Source organism: Lycium barbarum, chromosome 1, assembly GCF_019175385.1.
Source record: "Lycium barbarum isolate Lr01 chromosome 1, ASM1917538v2, whole genome shotgun sequence".
In the NCBI taxonomy this organism is placed as follows: domain Eukaryota; kingdom Viridiplantae; phylum Streptophyta; class Magnoliopsida; order Solanales; family Solanaceae; genus Lycium; species Lycium barbarum.
In genome coordinates this window covers 36,404,477-36,425,362 of record NC_083337.1, presented here as the reverse complement: position 1 = coordinate 36,425,362, position 20,886 = coordinate 36,404,477, and the positions used below count along the sequence as shown (strand labels likewise).

Sequence of the window (20,886 nt, the reverse complement as noted above, 5' to 3'; positions counted from 1 at the left end):
ATACTCTCTTCTGCTTCCCAAGTCATTTCCTCTCGGTTGTCGTTCCGCCATAAGACTTTAACTGAGGCTACTTCCTTATTTCGAAGTCTTCGTACTTGCCTGTATAATATGGAAATGGGCACTTCTTCATATGCTAGCTTTTCTGTTACTTGAACATCATCTATTGAGACAATTCTCGTAGGATCTCCAACACACTTGCGGAGCATGGAGACATGAAAAACTGGATGAACTGATTCAAGTTCTGGAGGTAAGTCTAATTCGTAAGCTACTTGACCCACTTTGCGGATAATTTTATAGGGTCCAATGTATCGAGGACTTAATTTCCCTTTCTTGCCAAATCTCATCACCCCTTTCATTGGTGACACCTTCAAGAATACCCAGTCATCAATTTGAAATTCTAAGTCTCGCCGGCGGTTGTCCGCATAAGATATTTGGCGACTTTGGGCTGTCAACAATCGATCTCGGATCACCCTAACTTTTTCTACTGCTTGCTGAATTAACTCAGGGCCTATTAGTTGTACTTCTTATATTTCAAACCATCCAATTGGGGATCTGCACTTCCTTCCATATAGAGCTTCATACGGAGCCATTTGGATACTGGAATGGTAGCTATTGTTGTATGCAAACTCGATTAGAGGTAAGTGGTCATCCCAACTACCATCGAAATCTAGAACACATGTTCTTAGCATATCCTCCAGGGTCTGAATAGTACGTTCGGCTTGTCCATCGGTCTGCACATGGAACGCCGTGCTAAGCTTCACTTGAGTACCTAGACCTTCTTAGAAGGATTTCCAGAACTTGACTGTAAATTACGCTCCTCTATCTGTGATAATGGATATCAGAATACCATGGAGTCGCACAATCTCCTTGAGATACAACCTCGCATAATCTTCTGCTGAGTATGTGGTTCTGACTGGAAGAAAATGAGCTGCTTTTGTCAATCTGTCCACAATCACCCATATAGAATCATGCTTGCCTCGTGAACGAGGTAACCCCACAATAAAATCCATGTTGATCACTTCCCATTTCTAAGTAGGGATTTTCATTGCTTGCAATAATCCTCTTGGCTTTTGATGTTCGATTTTCACTTGCTGGAAATTTGGACATTGAGCTACAAATTTTGTTATGTCTCCCTTCATGCCATCCCACCAATATATCAACTTGAGATCATGATACATCTTGGTTGCACCTGGGTGAATAGAATACCGAGAATAATGGGCTTCTTCTAGAATTCGACGGCACAACTCTGCAACATTCGGCACACATAGCCTACCTCGGTATCTAAGAATTCCATCCATAGAAGTTTCAAATGGAGACTTCTCTTTTCCATAAAGGGTGTCTCTATAATGGCTCAACTGAGGATCTTCACATTGACGCTCTTTTACTTCCATATTCAGGGATGAAACTGTGGGATTATAAATACCGATTCCAGCATTACCCGAATCAATTAGACGTACCCCAAGATTAGCTAGCTGGTGAAGCTCATGAATCATCTCTTTCTTTCCCGGAGGAACCTCAAATAGGCTGCCCATTGATCGGCGGCTAAGCGCATCAGCTACTACATTTACTTTTCCGGGGTGGAATAAAATGCTCACATTATAATGTTTCAATAATTCTAACCACCGCCTCTGTCGTAGATTCAACTCCTTCTGTTAGAAAATATATTGAAGACTCTTGTGATCTACATAGATATCAACATGTACACCATACAAGTAATGTCTCCACATCTTTAGTGCATGAATGACAGCAGCCAATTCGAGATCATGAGTTGGGTAGTTCTTTTCATGGTTCCGCAGCTGCCCTGAAGCATAAGCAATGAACTTATCGTGCTGCATTAACACACATCCTAACCCAACACTGGAAGCATCACAATATACAACATAGCCATCTAGCCCTTCTGGGAGTGTCAAGACTGGGGCTGAGGTTAATCTGTCTGCGTTCACAAGCATCATTACACTAAAATTTAACTGACTTCTGGGTTAATTTTGTCAATGGGGCTGAAATAGAGGAAAATCCCTCTACGAACCTTCTATAGTACCCCGCCCATCCCAGAGAACTATGGACTTCTGTAGGCGTCATATGCCTTGGCTAAGTCTTCACAACTTCAATTTTCTGAGTATCAACTCGAATGCCATCATCTGCAATAACATGGCCCAAAAATGTCACAGAATTCAGCCAAAACTCGCACTTTGAAAATTTTGCACTCAAGGTCCATTCCAACACCATCTAAGGTAAGTTTTATGGTATTTCCACGTTGTTTAAGGTATTGAGAGGTTGAAAGACTTGGATTGTAGAAGGAAATAGAAAATGGGTCATGAATGTGGGGAATAGTGTCAATTTTTAGTACTAGCTTGGATTGAGTCATGATTCTTGATATGTTGTGATTATGATTATGTTATAAATGATGTTAAGAACATGGGATAGACATTGTATATGAGTGAACGTAATAGTGTGCTATGACCATGGATATGGATGATTGGAAGTGAATGGAGGAATATGGATAATATAGGTGAACAAATACTATTGTTATGATGTTGTGAATGTTATTATATGTGTTTGGGAGTTGATATATGATATAGAGGAAGTCGTATAAACAAAGGAGATGCTGCCCAATTTTCTCTAGCTTTAGTCATGTATGCTAAGCTATCGATTTTCTAATGTTAGTATAACTCTAATGAAGGTAGAAACGTGAGAATTAAAGGAGAACGTTCAAGCGATAGAATAGTTGAACGGAAAGGTATGTAAGGTACACCCTTCTTTCAATAAGGCATGGTTCTTTGGCCATATATCTATTCTTTCATGAGCCTATGATGACATCCAAATGATTCTATCCTTAAAAGCTACTAAGCTCATGATTCTCGATATGTTACGATTGTACTAAATTCCTTATATGATGAGTAATCCTCTAGGGATAGATGTAATGAACGATGATAGTAATGATGCTAAAGATGCTTATGAGCTTTTATGTATATGTGTCTATGTATGACTATTATGAAACCCTGAGCTTATACGGCCAGGTAGAATATATATATATTGCACGCGCACCACTGTAGTTGGGTATGGATAACCCTGAGCCTTGGTAGGGCCAGGTATGTATACTCACCGAGCCTTGCCATGGCCGGGTATGTGAAATACCGAACCTTCATGGTCGGGTATGCTATGTATATAATATGGATATGTATACGATATGAATATGAATAAGAATACGAATATGCTATGAATATGAAAATGGATACGAATACTAATACAGATATGGATATATGTGCGCAGTTACGCATTAGAAATGGAACGTCCCTATGAAAATCAAGTAATTGTTTATGACGATGGTTCTGCTACCTCCCATCTTATGCTATTTCTTATGTTGTCTATTATGCTTTCATAATGATGTTGATCATGCTTTACATACTCAGTACATTCTTCGTACTGACGTCCTTTTGTTTATGGACGCTGCGTCATGCCCGCAGGTGGCCTGGGAGACAGGCTTGATCCATAACTTTATTACTCAAGGACTACATAGCGGAGCTCCATTTCATTCGGAGCTATAGCTTTTGGTATTTATTCTTTTATGTACATACATATGGGCATGGCGGGGTCCTGTCCCGCCTATATGATATGACATACTCTCCTTAGAGGCTCGTAGACATGTGTATATGGTTATATGTATTTGGCCTTGTCGGCCCAAATTTTTTTGGATATCATTTTGTAGCCTCGTCGGCTTATGTACATTGTCATGGGCATAAATGCTGATGGTGGTATATAAATGTATTGTTGCCCAATGGAAATAGTATGGATGATAGATAGAAAACATGATCTAGCTATGTGGCTCACCTAGATGTAAATGTGAATATACGATAAAAGGTACTCGGGTGGGCTAGCACTAGGTGCTCGGCGCGACCCTCCAGTTAGGCCATGATAAAAGTGGTATCAGAGCAGTTTTGTCCTAGGGTGTGTCTACGAGCCATGTCCAGTAGAGTCTTGGTTATGGGTGTGTTGCGCGCCACACTTATAAGCCAGAGGCTGCAGGCATTTTAGGAATGAATGACCTTCTTTCTTCATAAGATCGTGCGATAGAGCTATGATATAAGAACTTCTTTTCCTTAGCCGTGTGTTATGTATTTCAGAGATGTCTGTAAAGAGAAAGGCTACGGTAGCCCAAAAGGGAAAGACAGTGGTAGAAAAACGGGCCGAAAGAGCACCGCCAACGGTTGTAGAGGAAAGTGAGTCCCAAAATACGGATCAATCTCAGTCCTCTCATTCAGTGCCTATTTTTTAGGAGCGTAAGAGAGACTCAGCCCCAGCTCCAGCACCTTCGGCTCCTCCACCGGACGCTTCAGGCCAAGATGTAAAAAATGACATTCATTTGCTTACTCAATTGGTTGCTACGCAGACTCAGCGGCAGGATACAGGGCAAAGTGACAGGGCTGTTAGTGCAAGGGCCCGTGATTTTATTAGCTTGAACCCTCTGGAATTCTTTGGATCAGCTTGAACCCTCTGGAATTCTTTGGATCAAAGTCGGATGAGGACCCTCAGAATTTTATTGATGGAACGTTGAGGACACTTCAGTTGATACACGTTTCGGACACCGAATCGGTGGAAGCATCCTATAGATTGAGGGATGTTGCGGTATATTGGTACACAGTTTGGATGGCTTCACGGGGAGCCAATGCGCCTCCCCCGGTATGGCAAGAATTTGTAGATGCTTTCCTCCGACATTATCTGCCTCCAGAGGTTCGGCAAGCTAGAGCTGATAAGTTCTTAAATTTGAGGCAAGGAAGCATGAGTGCTCTAGAGTATAGTCTCCGCTTCAATTCTCTGGCTAGGTATGCTTCGGCCATGGTAGCGGATATGGGTGACCGAGTGCACCGATTTGTGAGAGGCCTAGGGCCACATTTGATGGATAGGTGCTTGACTGCATCCCTTCAGGACAACATGGATATTTCACGCATTCAGGCTCATGCTCAAAATTTAGAAGAAATCCAAAAACAACAAAGAAGTGAGCGTGAGCATGATAAAGGGTATAACAAGAGGGCTAGATCTTCGGGTCCGATGAGTTAGTATAGAGGCGGGCACAGACAGCAGTTTTCGAGGCATTCAGGTCATTCTATGACTAGTGCACCTCCACGATTTTCAGGCCAAATATTTGATAGGTCTACTCATTCCGGGCCGAGTCAGAGTTTTTTTAGTTCTCAGTTCAGGGGTGATTCGGGTCAGGCGAGGCCACCCATGCCACGATGTTCCCAGTGTGGGAAGTTACATTGGGGTCAGTGCCGATTGGGTTCAGAGGTATTCATGTGGTCGGCCAGGCTATATTATGCGTGATTGCCCCTCAGTTGGTGGTAGAGGTAGGACCCAGCCTTCAGGGTCGGTAGCCGGATCTTCGTCATCTATATGCCCTATGGGGCCAGGTTCACATGCGCCAGTCGGCCATGGTAGAGGCAGAGGGAGAGTCCCCAGTTCTAGTGGTCCTCAGCACCGTATTTAGGCTTTGGCTGGACGCCAAGATCTTGAGTCTTCTCCTGATGTCGTCACAGGTATATTATCGGTAATTTCTCATGATGTATATGCTTTGATAGATCCGGGCTCCACATTGTCATATGTTACTCCATATATTGCGGGTCGGTTTAGAGTCGAATGGAGTCGATCAAACCTTTTGAGGTGTCTATACCCGTTAGTGAATCGGAATAGCTAGCCGAGAATATAGAAATTGCATAGTTGTGATTTGTGACCATCGTAATAGGGTTGAATTGCATGAGTTAAAAATGGTGGATTTTGATGTTATCATGGGTATGGATTGGTTGGCTTCTTGCTATGCCAATGTTGATTGTAGAATGAAAATGGTTCGTTCCCAATTTCAGGGAGAACCAGTTTTAGAATGGAAAGGGAATACTGTGTCATCGAAAGGTAGGTTTATTTCCTATCTAAAGTCTAGGAAGATGATCACAAAAGATTTCATTTATCATCTAGTTTGGGTTCAAGATTTAGAAGCTGAACCGCCAACTCTTCAGTCAGTTCCTGTTACACCTTGAAAATTTCCCTACGAACGTACAGTGGATAGGCTAACAAAGGGCATAGCCTGTACGATGTCTTAATAAGAAGGGAACGACGTTTGACGACCCTAAGAAAGATTCCAAAGGCAATTGCAATAAGAGATAGGTTATGCTCCATAATGACTAACTATAGGTTCTGAAAATGTGGAAAGTTGCAGATTTGCACTTTGGCCAGTTGATCCTAAAATAAAATACGGACCGTAAAGTAGTTTACGGGCCGTAAACTGCCATGTCGTATTTCAACTTCCAAAACTTCAACTTTCTGTCAAATGCTTGAATGGTTAAAGACGACTTGAAATACGGACCGTAAACTGAAATACAGCCCGTAAACTGTGTTCGTAAATCACCATGTCTCAGCCTGACTTTTTGGTTATGTTATGATTAAATACGTCCACGAAATACGGCCCGTAAACTGGAATACGGACCGTAAACTGAGTTTACAACCACTGTTGTACTTTCGATGATTGTTCATTCCAGATCAGATTTTGGGTTATTAAAAAGGGGACCAAGTTTATTATTTCATTTCCACACTTCACCCCTTCTCTCTAAAACATCTCTCTACATTTATTCCACAAAGAATTCAAGGATTATTAGTGATCAACAACATTAACCAAGTGAATCAAGTGTAAGAAAACCCATTAAAGATCATACATGTCAAGAAATCTCATTGGAGATGAATTAGGGTTTTTGCTCAAGTGGAGTATTATCAACCAAGGCTTGTTCCTACGACATCTAAGGTAAGGTTTATGATATTTCTATGTTGTTTAAAGTATTTGAGAGTTGAAATACTTGGATTGTAGAAGGGTATAGAAAAATGTGTCATGAATGTGGAATAGTGCCATTTTGAGAAACAGCTTAACTTGAGTTACGATTCTTGATGTGTTGTGATCTAAATATGCTATAAATGATGTTGAGAACATGAGATGAGAAATGTATGAGAATAGACGTCGTCGTACGTTGTGGCCATGGATATGGATGATTGAAAGTAAGTCTAGAATATGGATAATGTGGATGAATAATGACTGTCGTTATAGTATTGTGAATGTATTATTGACGTTTGAGAGTTGATATACGCTATAGAGGATTGTCGTATAAATAGAGGAGACGTTGCTCGATTTTCTCTAGTTTTTGTCATGTACGCTAGCTATCGATTTCTAATGATAGTATGACTTTAATGAAGGTAGAGACGTGAGCTTCGGAGGAGAACGTGCAAGTGTAGCATAGTTCAATGGAAAGGTATGTAAGGCTAACCCTTCTTTCATAAGGCATGGTTCTTTGGCCAAACGTCCAAATCTTCTATAAGACTATGATATCTTTCAAATGATTTGATCTTCCGAGCTTGTAAGCTCACGATTCTTGATACGCCACGATTGTGCTAAGTTCCTCATATGACGAGTAAGCCTATAAAGATAGATGTGATGAATGACGATAATAGTGACAATGATATGGAAGACGACTATGGTGGTAATAGCGATGACGATAACAATGACGACGATGATAGTAGTTATAATAGTAAAGACGTTTATGAGTTATTATGCATATGTATCTATGTATGACTATTATGGAACCCCGAGCTTATGAGGCCGGGTAGGATATGTAAATAAATATGTATGTGATTATGTAATGACCTCTGCAGATGGTACGGATGACCCTGACGCCTTGGTAGGACCAGGTAAATATAACCCTGACGCCTTGGTAGGGCCAGGTAGATGTAACCCTGACCCCTTGGTAGGGCCAGGTATGTGTAACCTTGAGCCTTGGTTGGCCAAGTATATATGAAACACCGATCCAGCATGGTCGAGTATTCTATGTAAATGCTATGTATATGATATGATTATGTATATGATATAGATATGAGTATGTATGCGAATATGAGTATAAATATGGAATGGATACGATTATGGATACGGATACGGATATATGTACACAAATACGCATTAGAATAGAAAGTTTCTATGAAAGGCAAGTAAGTGCACAAATGGCGTTTCACCAACCACCCGATGTAATTACTACAACTGAAATAAGAAATTGAAGGGAAAACAATAATTAAAGCAAAGGAAATGGATTCTTCATAACTGATAAGCTCTCACAGAGCAATGGACTACAGATGTATCCTCCAAAGGGAAGAGAGGGACTTAAATGCAAACTAGCAAATATAGGGACTGAACTCTAAATACGAAAGTGTAAATACACAAACTTATTAACCAACTTAACCAACTAGGGAATGTACAACTCTTCAGCCAGCGTACAACCCTTAAAGCATCTGCCCAAAATCAGTTTATATCATTGCTTCCCCCTTAAAACATTCTTTGACCTCAAGGAATAAATGTGGGAAATCTCACTTTAAGGGCATTGACATCTTCCCATGTAGCATGAGCCTCACTAAGCTGATCCCACTATACCAAGAATTGAACTACTGTCGTGTTTCCCTTCTGAATAATCCTTCTATCCAACACTTTGACAGGAGAGGGACAATAAGGACTTGCTAGATCAAGCACTGGAGGGTGAGATATGGTACTGGGAACCTCATGACAATATTTAAGGAGGGAAACATGAAATGTGGAGTGAAGAAGCAAGTGGGGTGGGAGTGATAATTTGTAAGCAACCTTGCCCATTTTTTTTAAGATCTGATAAGGCCCATAATTTGTAAGCAACCTTGCTAGATCAAGCTTAGAGAAGTGCTTGTTGGATAGGGTAAGTTCCCTGTAAGGCTGAATCTTCAAGTATACCCAATCACCAACCTGGAACTGTCTGTCTGTCCTTTTTTTATTAGCTTGATCTACCATTCTTTGTTGTGACCTCTGCAAGTGGAACTTGAGCAACTGCACTTTCAACTCTCTTGCTAAGGTCAAAATTAGGCAGTGCCAGCACAGGAGCACAAGTTAAGGCCTTCTTTAACTTCTGAAAAGCTAGATCAGCTCCAGTATCCCATTTGAAACTGTCTTTCCTAAGCAGATCAGTCAATGATTTACTAATTTGACCATAACCAAGGATAAATCTCCTATAGTACCCTGCTAAACCCAAAAAACCCCTCAATTGTTTGAGTGTAGTAGGGACTGGCGTGAACTGCTTGCATGTTTTTTGGATCAGTGGATACCCCCTTAGCAGATATAAAGTGACCTAAGTATTCTCCACAAGCAACAGAAAACTGACATTTTGATTTCTTGGCATACAATTGGTGTTTGGTTAGGAGGTGAAAGGTAGTTTTTAGGTGTTCAATGTGGTCTTCAATACTTTTACTAAAAATCAAAATGTCATCAAAGAATACAAGGATAAATTTCCTCAAATGATCTCTAAAAACATGATTAATGAGGCTTTGAAAACTGGAAGGGGCATTAGTAAGGCCAAATGGCATTACTAGGTATTCATAATGCCCAGAATGGGTCCTAAAGGCAATCTTATGCACATCTTCAGTTGCCATTCTAATTTGGTGATATCCTGATCTAAGATCAATCTTAGAAAACACTTGTGACCCTCCTAATTCATCTAGCAGTTCTTCAATAATGGGAATAGGGTACTTATCTTTAATTGTGATCTTGTTCAGGCCTCTGTAATCAACACATAGCCTCCAGCTTCCATCTTTCTTCCCTACAAGCACCACAGGGGAAGCAAAGGGACTGCAGCTGTTTTGAATGAAGCCTTGTTCTTGCAACTCTTTTACCATGTTTTCTATTATATCATTTTGCACTGGGGAATATCTATAAGGCCTGGCATTGATTGGATTAACACCATCCTTAAGAGGTATATGATGATCAAATTGATTTCTGAAAGGAGGAAGTTCCTTTGGTTCCTGAAAAACTGTAGCAAAATCCTGTAAAACGGCCTGAACAGCCAAGTGATTAGGGGTTTGAGAATCCCTTGCCTGTGTTCCTGTATGCTCCTCAGTTTTAGAGTTAACTTTGATCATGAACAGTTGTACTGGTTCATTTGATGCCTTCTGTACAGAAGAAGAGTCCACCAGAGCCATTTTAGGGGTTATCCCTTTGAGTGAAAACAATTTACCATCATACTTGAACTTCATAGTTAGTTGCTTAAAGTTGAATAAGATATCCCCAAGGTCACTGAGCCATTGTACCCCTAAGACCATATCACAAGAACCCAATGGCAACAGCAGGAAATCAGCCTTAAAAACTGAGTTGTGTAACAACCACTCCACACCTTTGCACATGCCTGATAAAGGGACTGAGTTGCCATCAGCTAGACTAGCATCCTGCAGTTCACATCCATCCACCTTCCACCCCCATTTAGCAACTAGATTACTATCAAGAAAATTGTGAGTGGAACCAGTGTCCACTAGTACATTTAAAGCTCTCTTTTGACAATACCCCATTAACCTCAATGTCCTGTACCCATGAGTACCCTGAAGTGCATGGATTGATATCTCACAAGTCTCAGCAACTTCATCTTCCAACACTATCTCCTCTTCTACTTCTTCTATTTGCACTTCCTCTTCTAATTCTAGTAAATATAGCTGAGCCTTAGCTTTACATATATGTCCAGGTTGAAACAGTTCATCACACAGAAAACATAGCCCCTTAGCTCTTTTATCAGCCACTTCAGCAGGAGTGAGCCTTCTCCTTTTGAACTTGTCATTGTATGGGACTACATTGTTTTTAGGCAAGTGGTTCACAGGTTTTGTAATCGGTTTAGAGTAAGAGGAAGTGTTGAAAGGGGTTCTGTTATTATTGTGATTAGACTGTGACATGGAACTCTTCATTGCCTTAGATTGTTTCAGGAAATTAGACTCTTGAATTCTAGCTAGATGGTAAGCCTGAGGTAATGAATAAGGTTTCAGGATTCTAACAGCATCCCCTAGTTCAGGTTTCAAGTTCTCTAAAAATATGCTCACAGCATAGCTAGGATCCAAATTGAGCCTAGTCATGGCTCTGTCAAAGGCTTCTTGAAATTATGCTACACTAGCAGTTTGTTTAAGTTTGATTAGCTCACTCATAGGGTCATCAAATTCAGTACCAAACCTATCAATTAAAGCCCAGATGTATTCCTCCCAACTAGGAAGTTGCAAATTAGCCTGAGTTCCACTCCTCATATAAGCTCTATGCCATTGTAAAGCCAAATCATCTAAATGCACAGATGCAATTCTTACCTTCTGATGATGAGGTATTTCATCCATGGAAAAGAATTGCTCCACTTGGTACCACCAATCTTGGAATCCAGTTCCATTGAATCTGGGAAATGCTACCCTATACTGTCTTAAAAGAGATGTAGGTTGGGATTGAGAGTTTTGATAGAGGGGTGTATTATAGTGGTTGGTATACGGATAGAAGGTTGGGGAAGCATTAGGGGTCTGGATTCGGTTCGGTATTGCAGTGTTGAGCATGGGTTGGGAGTAATTAGGTATTTGGACAGGATTTTGTGAGCTTGAGCTGATGAAATTGAAGTTTGGTACGGGGTTTTGAATTGGTGGAATCGATGTCGAGGTCAAAAAATAAGGTACTTGTCCAATAGAAATTAATGGCTGAGCATGTGTGTAGGTGGGTGTAGTTTGAGCTGGAGGTGTTAAAATGGAGCTCAAATTTGGTGGAGGTGGCAGGGAAGATGATAATGATGATGTTTGGGGCATGAAGAAGGAAGGGTTAGATGATTGTGGCCAAGAATTTCTAGGAAGATTAAGGGTAGATTGAAGTCTACGAAGTTGCATTTGAGAACCCATACCTACAAAACCCATCGGCCCTTCCGTCGGTGAGTACAAATCGTCACGATTGAACTCCGATTGCAACTCCCTTCCTCTAATCGAGGTCTGTCCCATCGTCATCGTGTCCTTGAGCTTGCGTATTGCTTTTTCATTCATGGCTTCCCTCTTGTTGAAGTTTGCCACCTCGACTGCCATACGATCCAGTCGACTTAGAATTTTTCCGATGTCACCTGCCATTATTTCCCACTGCGCAGGAAAGTGCTCTAATACCACTGATGTAATTACTACAACTGAAATAATAAATTGAAGGGAAAACAGTAATTAAAGCAAAGGAAATGGATTCTTCATAACTGATAAGCTCTCACAGAGCAATGGACTACATATATATCCTCCAAAGGGAAGAGAGGGACTTAAATGCAAACTAGCAAATATAGGGACTGAACTCTAAATACGAAAGTGTAAATACTCAAACTTATTAACCAACTTAACCAACTAGGGAATGTACAACTCTTCAGCCAGCGTACAACCCTTAAAGCATCTGCCCAAAATCAGTTTATATCACCACCCTACCACCGCCCAACCCACCCCCAACCACGAAACCCCAACAACTCCCACAACCCCACGCACCTCCCGCACCCACCAACCCTCGACCACCCCCACCCCAGCAAAAAATAATATTTTTTTCTTAAAAAGAAGTTTAAAAAAGTTTTTTTGTTTGGTTTTTTATACCACCCATGACATCCCCCCCCCCCCTCCCCAGCACCCTACCAACCCCTCCAATAAATTAATGTTATAAAAATTTTGGTTTTCTACGACCCACAACCCCCCCCCCCTCCCGAATTTTCCACTTTATATTTAATTTTACCTTTATAAAATATTTATAAAAGTGAAAAGTTTGTGTGGTTAATTTTGGTGTGGGGTGGGTGGTGGGAGTAGGGGTGGGTTGTAGTTGGGGGGTGGGCGAATAAGAAAAAAATTCTCAGTTTTTATAAAAGTAAAATAAAATATATGAAATAGAAAATTTGGGAGGGGGTGGGTGGATGCGAGGGTTGGATAGAGCGGTTGTGTGGGGTGGGGATGGGATGGGATGGGATGGGTGGTGGTGTAAGGTAGGGGTGGGTAAAGATGAAGTGCGTTAGAGGATGGTGGTTGGGTGGGGGTGGGATTTGGTTGGGGGGTGGGTGGGGTGGGATTTGGTTGGGGGGTTGGTGGGGCTTGGGTGGTATTTTCTGAAAAATATTTTCTACCAACCAACCGAACACGAGAAAATAAAAAAGAAATTCACTTATTTTTCACTAACCAACCGAACATGAAAAACTAAGTAGAAATTCACTTATTTTCCAAGAACACATTTTCCTCCATACCGAACACACCCTTAAGGACTCTCTTTGTCCTACCCCATGTAACAATAGGACTTCCATGTGTTCCTCTTCTTCCTAAAATCTATTCAAAGGATGTAAAGAGCAACCTTGTAACTGTGGTCTAGACAACCATTAAGTGCAAAAATAATAAATATTTGATGAACACTACTCCTCAAGCAAATTACAGATACCAAAGAACTGACTTATCATTTCCTTAGATGTCAAGGAAGAAAGAATAATGCATAATAATTGATTTGACTCATGATAAAAAATGTAAATTTCCTGTGAAAAAGAAGATCTCTGTTCTTCTTCATTCTCAAGAGGAATGCATCAACAAAATTGCCCCTCCATATAGATTGTTGTGGCATGAACTAATTTTTCCAGCATTCCTTTCAATTCTTTCAACCGATTTGGCAACTTTCAGCTATACAAAATTAGGTAAAAGCATTCTTCGAGGGCATGGAATGTCTAATTTTTTTTGTCAGAATATTAATAGTAATGTCTCTATTAGATTCTTTGGTTGGGCTTTCTTGCTTCAGCATGTGAGGGAAATGCCCCGGGTACCGAAGTTAGTGGCTTTAGAGATAGGGGCGAGGGCGGCGGGACATAGACTTTGGATCTTAGCACCCAAAAAATCTGTCTGTACAAATGATCTAGGCCTGTATTTGGAGTTCCCTTGGGGTTGGTAAAGCGAAATGAGGCCACCCTAGCCCATTGAAGTTTCATTTCTAAAGTAGAAAAAGAGATCTCCGTGTCAAAAACATCATAATCAATTGACAAGTGACCCATTTTCCAAGTGTCCTTAAGCCACAAAATAATCATGCAGACACAACCTAGATTAATCGCGGGGGGGGGGGGGGGGGGGGGGGGGGAGAATGTGTGATCCTACTTGGACGGCAACAGCAAATCCATCAGCAAGCAGAGGAGTTGCTCGCTAAACCTGCAAGCCCACCTGAAAGGCATTCATGGATGTGATCCCAACCTCTCCGCTAAGGCTGCGAATATGACAGAGAATATAGCAGTTATTAGCGTATAATAGAAGGAACCCAATCAAATAAAACCATCTACGTTAATTCATAATCATTACAATTTCATTCAATTAACAATTAAGAAGTATCATAAAAAATAGAAAAAAGATTATTTAACCAGAATTCAGATGTAGGATACCTATCCAGAAGTTACTAGACTGCAGATTGGAAGTAACCTAGACCAGCTTACTTACAATTTGGAAGACGACAAACATTCAAGTCACAAATAATGGGGCTAACATGAAGCTGGATGCACAATAGAAGAGTACATTTGCAGGGGGAGATAAGCAAATCCAGAATATCATTCATTTGCAGTTTTTTTTGTGTGTGTTGGTGGGTGTGGGGGGGTCCTCAGATGTTGGATGCACTATGGAAGAGTACATGACCCCTAGATTTTATGTAGGTGAATACCTAACACCCATGGTGTTCAAAACGGTCTACCAATGTACACCTTAAATATTTTTGTGTTAATTACCCCCTAAGCTTGGCTATTTGATGGTATTGACCCTCCTGGGGACCTCACCCAAGGTGGTGACTGGTGAGAGACATGGGGGTGTCACATAGCTTTCTTTGTCCACGTGATATTTTAAAATTAAATATGTTTTTTACCTTTTAAAATTCACTAATATTCTGGATTGTCTCTTTTGGGCAAAATTTGTAAAAGACTTCGTTGGAACTCCATTATTTAGGGTAAAGTTCTTTATAATGGATAGTTTCAGCCAAATATTTTATAAATTTGGCCTGAAAGGAAGAAATACACAGTTTGGACTTCCTTGTTTTGGCTTAAATAATAGAGTTCCAGCTAATGTTTTTACTGAATTGACCTGAAAAGAAAAGATACAATTGGAATAAATATAAATTGCATCCAAAGAATAAACAAAATAAATACACTCTTAGAACTCCATTATTTTGGGTTTTCTATTTGTCTAAAAATAATTGAGTTCTAGCCAAGTCTTACCGATTTAGTCCGAAAAAGAAAAATACACAGTTGGAATAGATAACCATTCTAGAGAAGAAATATAAAAGAAGCACACGGTTGAAACTCTATTTTTTTTTTTAAGAAAAAAATATTTGGCTTAAAATAATGGAGTTCTAGAAAATTTTGGCCTGAAAAAGAAAAAAGGCACAGTTGGAACAGATAACCATTGCATCTAAGAAGAAATACAAAGTTGGACAAACTATGTATTGTATATTAGGAAGAAGCAACAAAACTACACAATTGGGACAAATAAACCATTGTATTTGACTATGTGGCAATTAACAACGATATTACCAAACTTGAAAGCAGATTCATTATTTTTCTTCACTAGCATGGACCTAAAAGAGTGTATTCGCACTCTTTGCCACATTATCTTCCCGGGGATAAAGGCTATCAATCAAATAGCCAAGTCTGGGGGAGTAGTTAGGTATTCTGCCTTTTATGTAGCTGCATTACTTGGTCATTGTATGTTAATTATTACATAGTTAAATAAGCAGCAGGAATAAAATTATTTTGAGCTGATCACAAAGATGTAAGACCGAGTAAGGCAAAGTTTCTAGGTCCCACTTCAAAATTGAGTTTCATTTTCCAATACATTAACTGTAATATTTGGTATGAGTGAACATATTATAGATTCTAGAATGTAGAAGAATCTCGCCATACGGCACTCCTAGGTGCCATGGTGTCAATTCTTTTTACTTCAGGTACTTATGTAGCCAAAAATCATGACCTCACAGTGTTGCATGCATATTACAGAGTAGTACTTAAAACTATTATTATAATCCTCTAAGGAAATATAATTTTCTAGACTTTGTAAGAGAACATAGCATGACGATCCAAATCTTAAGAAACTGGGAATCTAATATCTCAACTAATTGCTTAATCAAAATTTGCAGCTATAGGTCTGGCAACAATTAAACTTCTAAAAAGTGAAGCAGCTTTATAAAGGGAGCACATTATGAATGGATCTGATATTGAAAGTACCTCATCGAACATTGGTCGGTTATGCTTTAAAACTCCTCATGAGACCAGCAATTTTACTAGATCCTTACAGCGGTACATGCATGGCAGACTGCTCAAGAATTGAAATTAAGTGGTGTTAGAAAGACAGTATCTCAACCATTCATTCCATGTCAATCAACTTATCATGGGGAAGTTAGAAGTTCAAATAGATTTCAGGAACTTAGACTTTTTTGAAAGTTTAAAAAAATAGGTCAAACACTTCAATTTACGAGTTTCCATAATTCCAAGGTTACAAGAGAGAAAATTTTGACAGATTAGAAGCACTGACCTAAGTAGGTAATTAGCAATCAACCCATTACAATTTTCCTAACATAACAATTAAGATTCAAGGACTATTTACTAGCAAATAAAACTTAAAAACGAGTTACATGGGACAACTCTAATGATGAGATATAAGCAATATCTTCTTTCTTTCTTTTCTTCAATAAAGAAGCAATCTATTCTTTCTCTCAGAAAGAAAAGAAATATATTGAGTTCTTGACAATCAGTCAAGATAAACTCAGAAAGACAGTGCATCCTCCCTCCCTCCATGGGCAGACTGCTCAAGAACTGAAACTAAGTGGTGTTAGAAAAGACATTTTCTCAACCATTTCATTGAAATCAACTTGTCACGGGGTTTAAATGATATGCAACTTAAACGAAGTCAGAAGTTCAACTAGATTTCCAGAAATTGACTTGTAAAAAATTTGACAAATAGGTTAAACACTTCAATTCTCGAGTTTCTAGAACTCCAAGGTGATAGGAAAGAGACTTGACAGATTAGAAGCACTGATCATAATTTTCCTAATAAACAAATTAGATATTCAAGGACTATTCACTAGCAAATAGAACTTACAAACAAATTAAATGAGATTATTCTAATTATGAAGAAATCAGCAATATCTTTGTACAGAAATGAACCTTAGGCCTAACTTCTCAATCAGTTACGGGAAGCCCCACCTGTAGAAACTATTTCCACAAATGTGCAAGAGACCAGATAAGTCATTCCAATATATGTATAGAGAAAAACAAAACGAAGAAGATACTAGAACTAGAAGTTCCTCATCTCTTCGAAGTTCAAGATTCCCATCATTTGTTAAGAAAAAAATTATATTGCATGGTACAAAACTTCACAAAAGTAATAAACCAAATTGGTTAAAAAAAAAAAGAAGTAATAAACCAAATTACTTTTGTGGAACAAATTGGTTATAAAATAAAAAATAAAATAAAAAAGTAATAAACCAAATTCCTCAAATAACACCAAGAAATCTAGCATCATTCTAGTGTTTTAAAGTAGCCCAAGGTAACAGTACTAACAGTTCAGTCACCAATAGTCGCCACACGAGCATTTCCCATCCTCAAAGCGATGAAATCGATTGTTATCCCTCACTATAATTACTCTTTGGGTGCACTTCGAAATAATCTTTATTGCATTGTGACAATCGCCACATACACGCAAGTTTTTCATAACTCTAATAGGCCTTTCGGGTGGAAAGGTGACAAGCGCAAAAGCAATGGCTAACCTTTCGCTGTGATACCTGATAGTCTCACTCTTTTCATGGCCAGCAACCTGTTGCAACACATAATTTGTGTCTGCAACATACCCAGCTTGCTCCATGTAATCACCTAATTCATCCAACTTTTCATATATCTCCTTAGACTTTGAGTGACACCTATCTCCAGCAGCAAATGTGTGTAGTTTATTTCCTTCCTCAACCCAACTCAAACCAGTTTCCTTTTTCACACCTCTGTCTCTAAGCACTTTTCTAGCTTTGGCAGCCTCTTGATATCTACCAGCAGCAGCATATGCGTTGGACAGTAGAACGTGTACACCTGAGCTAACAGGACCTAACTCAAAGACCCTGTCGGCCACATAAGCTGCCAATTCAGTGTTCTTGTGGATTCTACAGCCAGTCAACAAAGCTCCCCAAACAGATTCTGTCGGTTGCATTGGCATCCTCTCAATAACTTGAACCGCCTCTTGTAATTTTCCAGCTCGGCCAAGACAGTCGACAAGGGAAGCATAATGTTGATCTCCAGGCTCAACTCCATGCTTCTTCATTAAATCAAAGTAAAATTTCCCTTCTGGAACCAGCCCAGCATGGCTACAAGCATATAGCACACATAAAAAGGTAATGAAATTCGGCTTCATTCCAACACTCTCCATTTCCTTAAACAACCCAAATACCTTTTTTGTGTGCCCGTGCTGAGCACAAGCGATCAACATCGCGTTCCACATCCCTAAATTCCCAACCGGAACCTCATCAAAAACACGATAAGCACCTTCAACAAGACCACACTTGGAGTACAAAGATACCAACGCACTCCCAATAAAACTCGATGAATCATAGCTAGTTTTCAAGCACAAGCCGTGTATCTGCTTCCCTAATTCAAGTAACGTGGAATTCCCACACACACGAATCACACTCGAAAAGGTAAAGTCATTTACATCCAAACCTTCACTTAAAGCAAGTTTAAAAAGCCTCAAAGCTTCCTCATCCTCACCCATTTGAGCATAGCCGTATATCATTCCACTCCAAGTAACCACATTTCTGTCAGGCATTTCATCAAACACTTCACGAGCAATCTCAATCCTCCCACATTTCGCATACATATCCACCAAAGAACTCCCTACAAACACATCAAACTCAAACCCAATTTTCAAAGCAAACCCATGAATGGATTGCCCGATACGATAATCACCAAGAATCCCACACGCTTTGGTTGCACAAGGGAAAATATGATCATCAGGCCTAACCCCATTACGCAACATTTCGCGAAAATAACTTAAAGCAAGAACGGGTTGTTCGTTTTGGGCAAGTGAAGAGATAAGTGAACTCCAAGTAGTTGAAGACTTGAAAGGTGTTTCATGGAAGACTTGTGTGGAATGAAGTGGGAGTTGGAGTTTTGAGTAGAAGTTGATTAAGTGGTGGGAAACAAGTGGGATTATTTGAATGCCTGATTTGATTATGTGAGCGTGTAAAGAGAGACCTTTGGGTAAGGAACTAGATTGGGTTAGGGATAAGAGATTGTTGCATATGGCTCTGAATTTGAGCTCGAAATTGTGGATGTTTTGTGTTTGTGGGTTTAGTGAGGGTTTTGGGAAATGGGAAGCTGTTTCTTGAACAAGTGGGTAGCTCATCAGAATACAACAAGTAAATGCGCTTCTATTGAGAGATTATAAATGAGAAATTTGAGTTGTATATGAAGAAGCTTCACATTACCAAAACAGAGGACAATGCTTTAATGCAGGTCTTCCTGAAGAGCCGACAGGTTTTCTCGGATAATAAGCATTACATGATGACAAGTATTTTTAACTATTGAAATTAATAATTATATGCTTGTGAATCGATTAGACTAGTCACGGAGTTCAAAAATAACTGAAAACTTTTTAAATTTGTAGTGCTAAATGAGTATCATTATATAAAGTAAATTATTGCTAAATATAAAATTATTATTTTTTAAAACGGATTAATAAGAAAATAGGTTAACATAATTGAAATAGAGGGAGCAAATAAATAATTACGCATTTGAATTAAAAATGCTTAAATTGATAATAGCCAAGTTTCACACACCAATGGGTCTCGACTCAAGACGATTTGTTGTTCAAAATAGCTAAAAAAAGGGGCAATATACTAAACGTGTCAACCGGTCCGGTTTAACCGGTTCAAATCGGTGACCGGACCGCTAAAACCGGTAGAACCGGTTCCGGTTAACCGTTTATTTCTTATCGGTCCGGTTTCGATTTTTTTGAAACCGAAACCGGTAAAACCGGTGAAATTATAAAAAAAAAATATATATATATAGCCGTTGCTGGGCTGCTGGACACGTTATTGGACCGTTGGCAACGGTCCATTTGCAAAAATGACCATTGCCAAACGGTCATAAACTTAATTTTTGCCCCCCTCCCCAACCCCCAAACTTTTTTTTTAACACTTTAACCCATCCCCCACCCCTATATAAACCCTTCTTCATTTTCATTTTAATCAACATCAATTCACTCTTCTCTTTCTCTCAAATCTCAATCTCTCAATTATAGTTACTTTGCAATAATTAGTCACTTTAAATTTCTCTCAGATAAATATTATAAAGTCTTATTATAGTTTCAATTATTAATTTTGCAATTATAATATTGTTGGTGGAGTTAGTGATTTTGCAACAATCCGAAGTAGCTTTGGTGGATTTGCAATTCTAGCCGCCTTCACTTTGTTGGAAATTAATCCGGCAATTTGGTACCTTTTCCAACTCTATCTTTATTTTTCGCAATTTAATTTACCCAATTTAATTCTAGCAATTTAATTCTAGCAATTTAATTTGTTGCAATTTATTTTCTTGTGATTTATTTTATTGTGATTTAAATTAATACTATTTAATAATGGCAAAAAGATTTAGACGTGGTGCCGGTAGTAGTAGTGGTATTGTTAGGTGTGGGCTTAATGAGGAAACATTTGTGGAAGAAACACCTAATTTAGGTATTGATGTTGGTGGAAATAATTTCCTTTTAGGTCATGAGGCAATGCAACAACATTTTACCGACACTTTTAATGAAATTGATGATGACGATGATGATGAAACACAACCCCCGAAAATCCCATAGGAGATACATGTCCTGCACAATCACATACACAAGACAAGCCGCCTAGAACTCGTAAGCCAACCGCTAAAATTTGAAAATTTATGACTAAGGATAGGGAAAACCAATCAGTTACATGTACCCTATGTGGACAAGTATTTGCTTTTAGGCAAGGAACTAGTAAAGATGGTGGAATGAGTACACTAAATGGTCATATGAGAAAGAAACATATGGATGTTTGGG

The 20,886-nt window shown here is 39.3% G+C and overlaps 1 protein-coding gene across 7 annotated transcripts in view; it reads right to left on the bottom strand.

Annotated features, from left to right (window-relative positions):
- The window catches only part of LOC132634725 (putative pentatricopeptide repeat-containing protein At5g52630), a 41,032-nt gene extending 21,648 nt beyond the window's left edge, over positions 1–19,384 (bottom strand). For 2 of the 7 annotated variants that reach the window (XR_009580322.1, XR_009580323.1), the window contains exons 1-3: positions 17,388–19,384; positions 16,053–16,140; positions 13,951–14,056 (exon numbers count right to left, since the gene is read on the bottom strand). Coding sequence is in view for 2 of the 7 variants with exons in the window: in XM_060350771.1 (XP_060206754.1) it covers positions 17,395–19,212 (1,818 nt within the window). In the remaining 5 variants the exon portion in view is untranslated. Of the gene's footprint in view, positions 1–13,247; positions 14,057–16,052; positions 16,141–16,211; positions 17,040–17,387 lie in introns of those variants that run through there. The other 5 variants (XR_009580324.1, XR_009580325.1, XR_009580321.1 and 2 more) reach the window with 5 other exon arrangements.
- Positions 19,385–20,886: the final 1,502 nt, after the last annotated feature.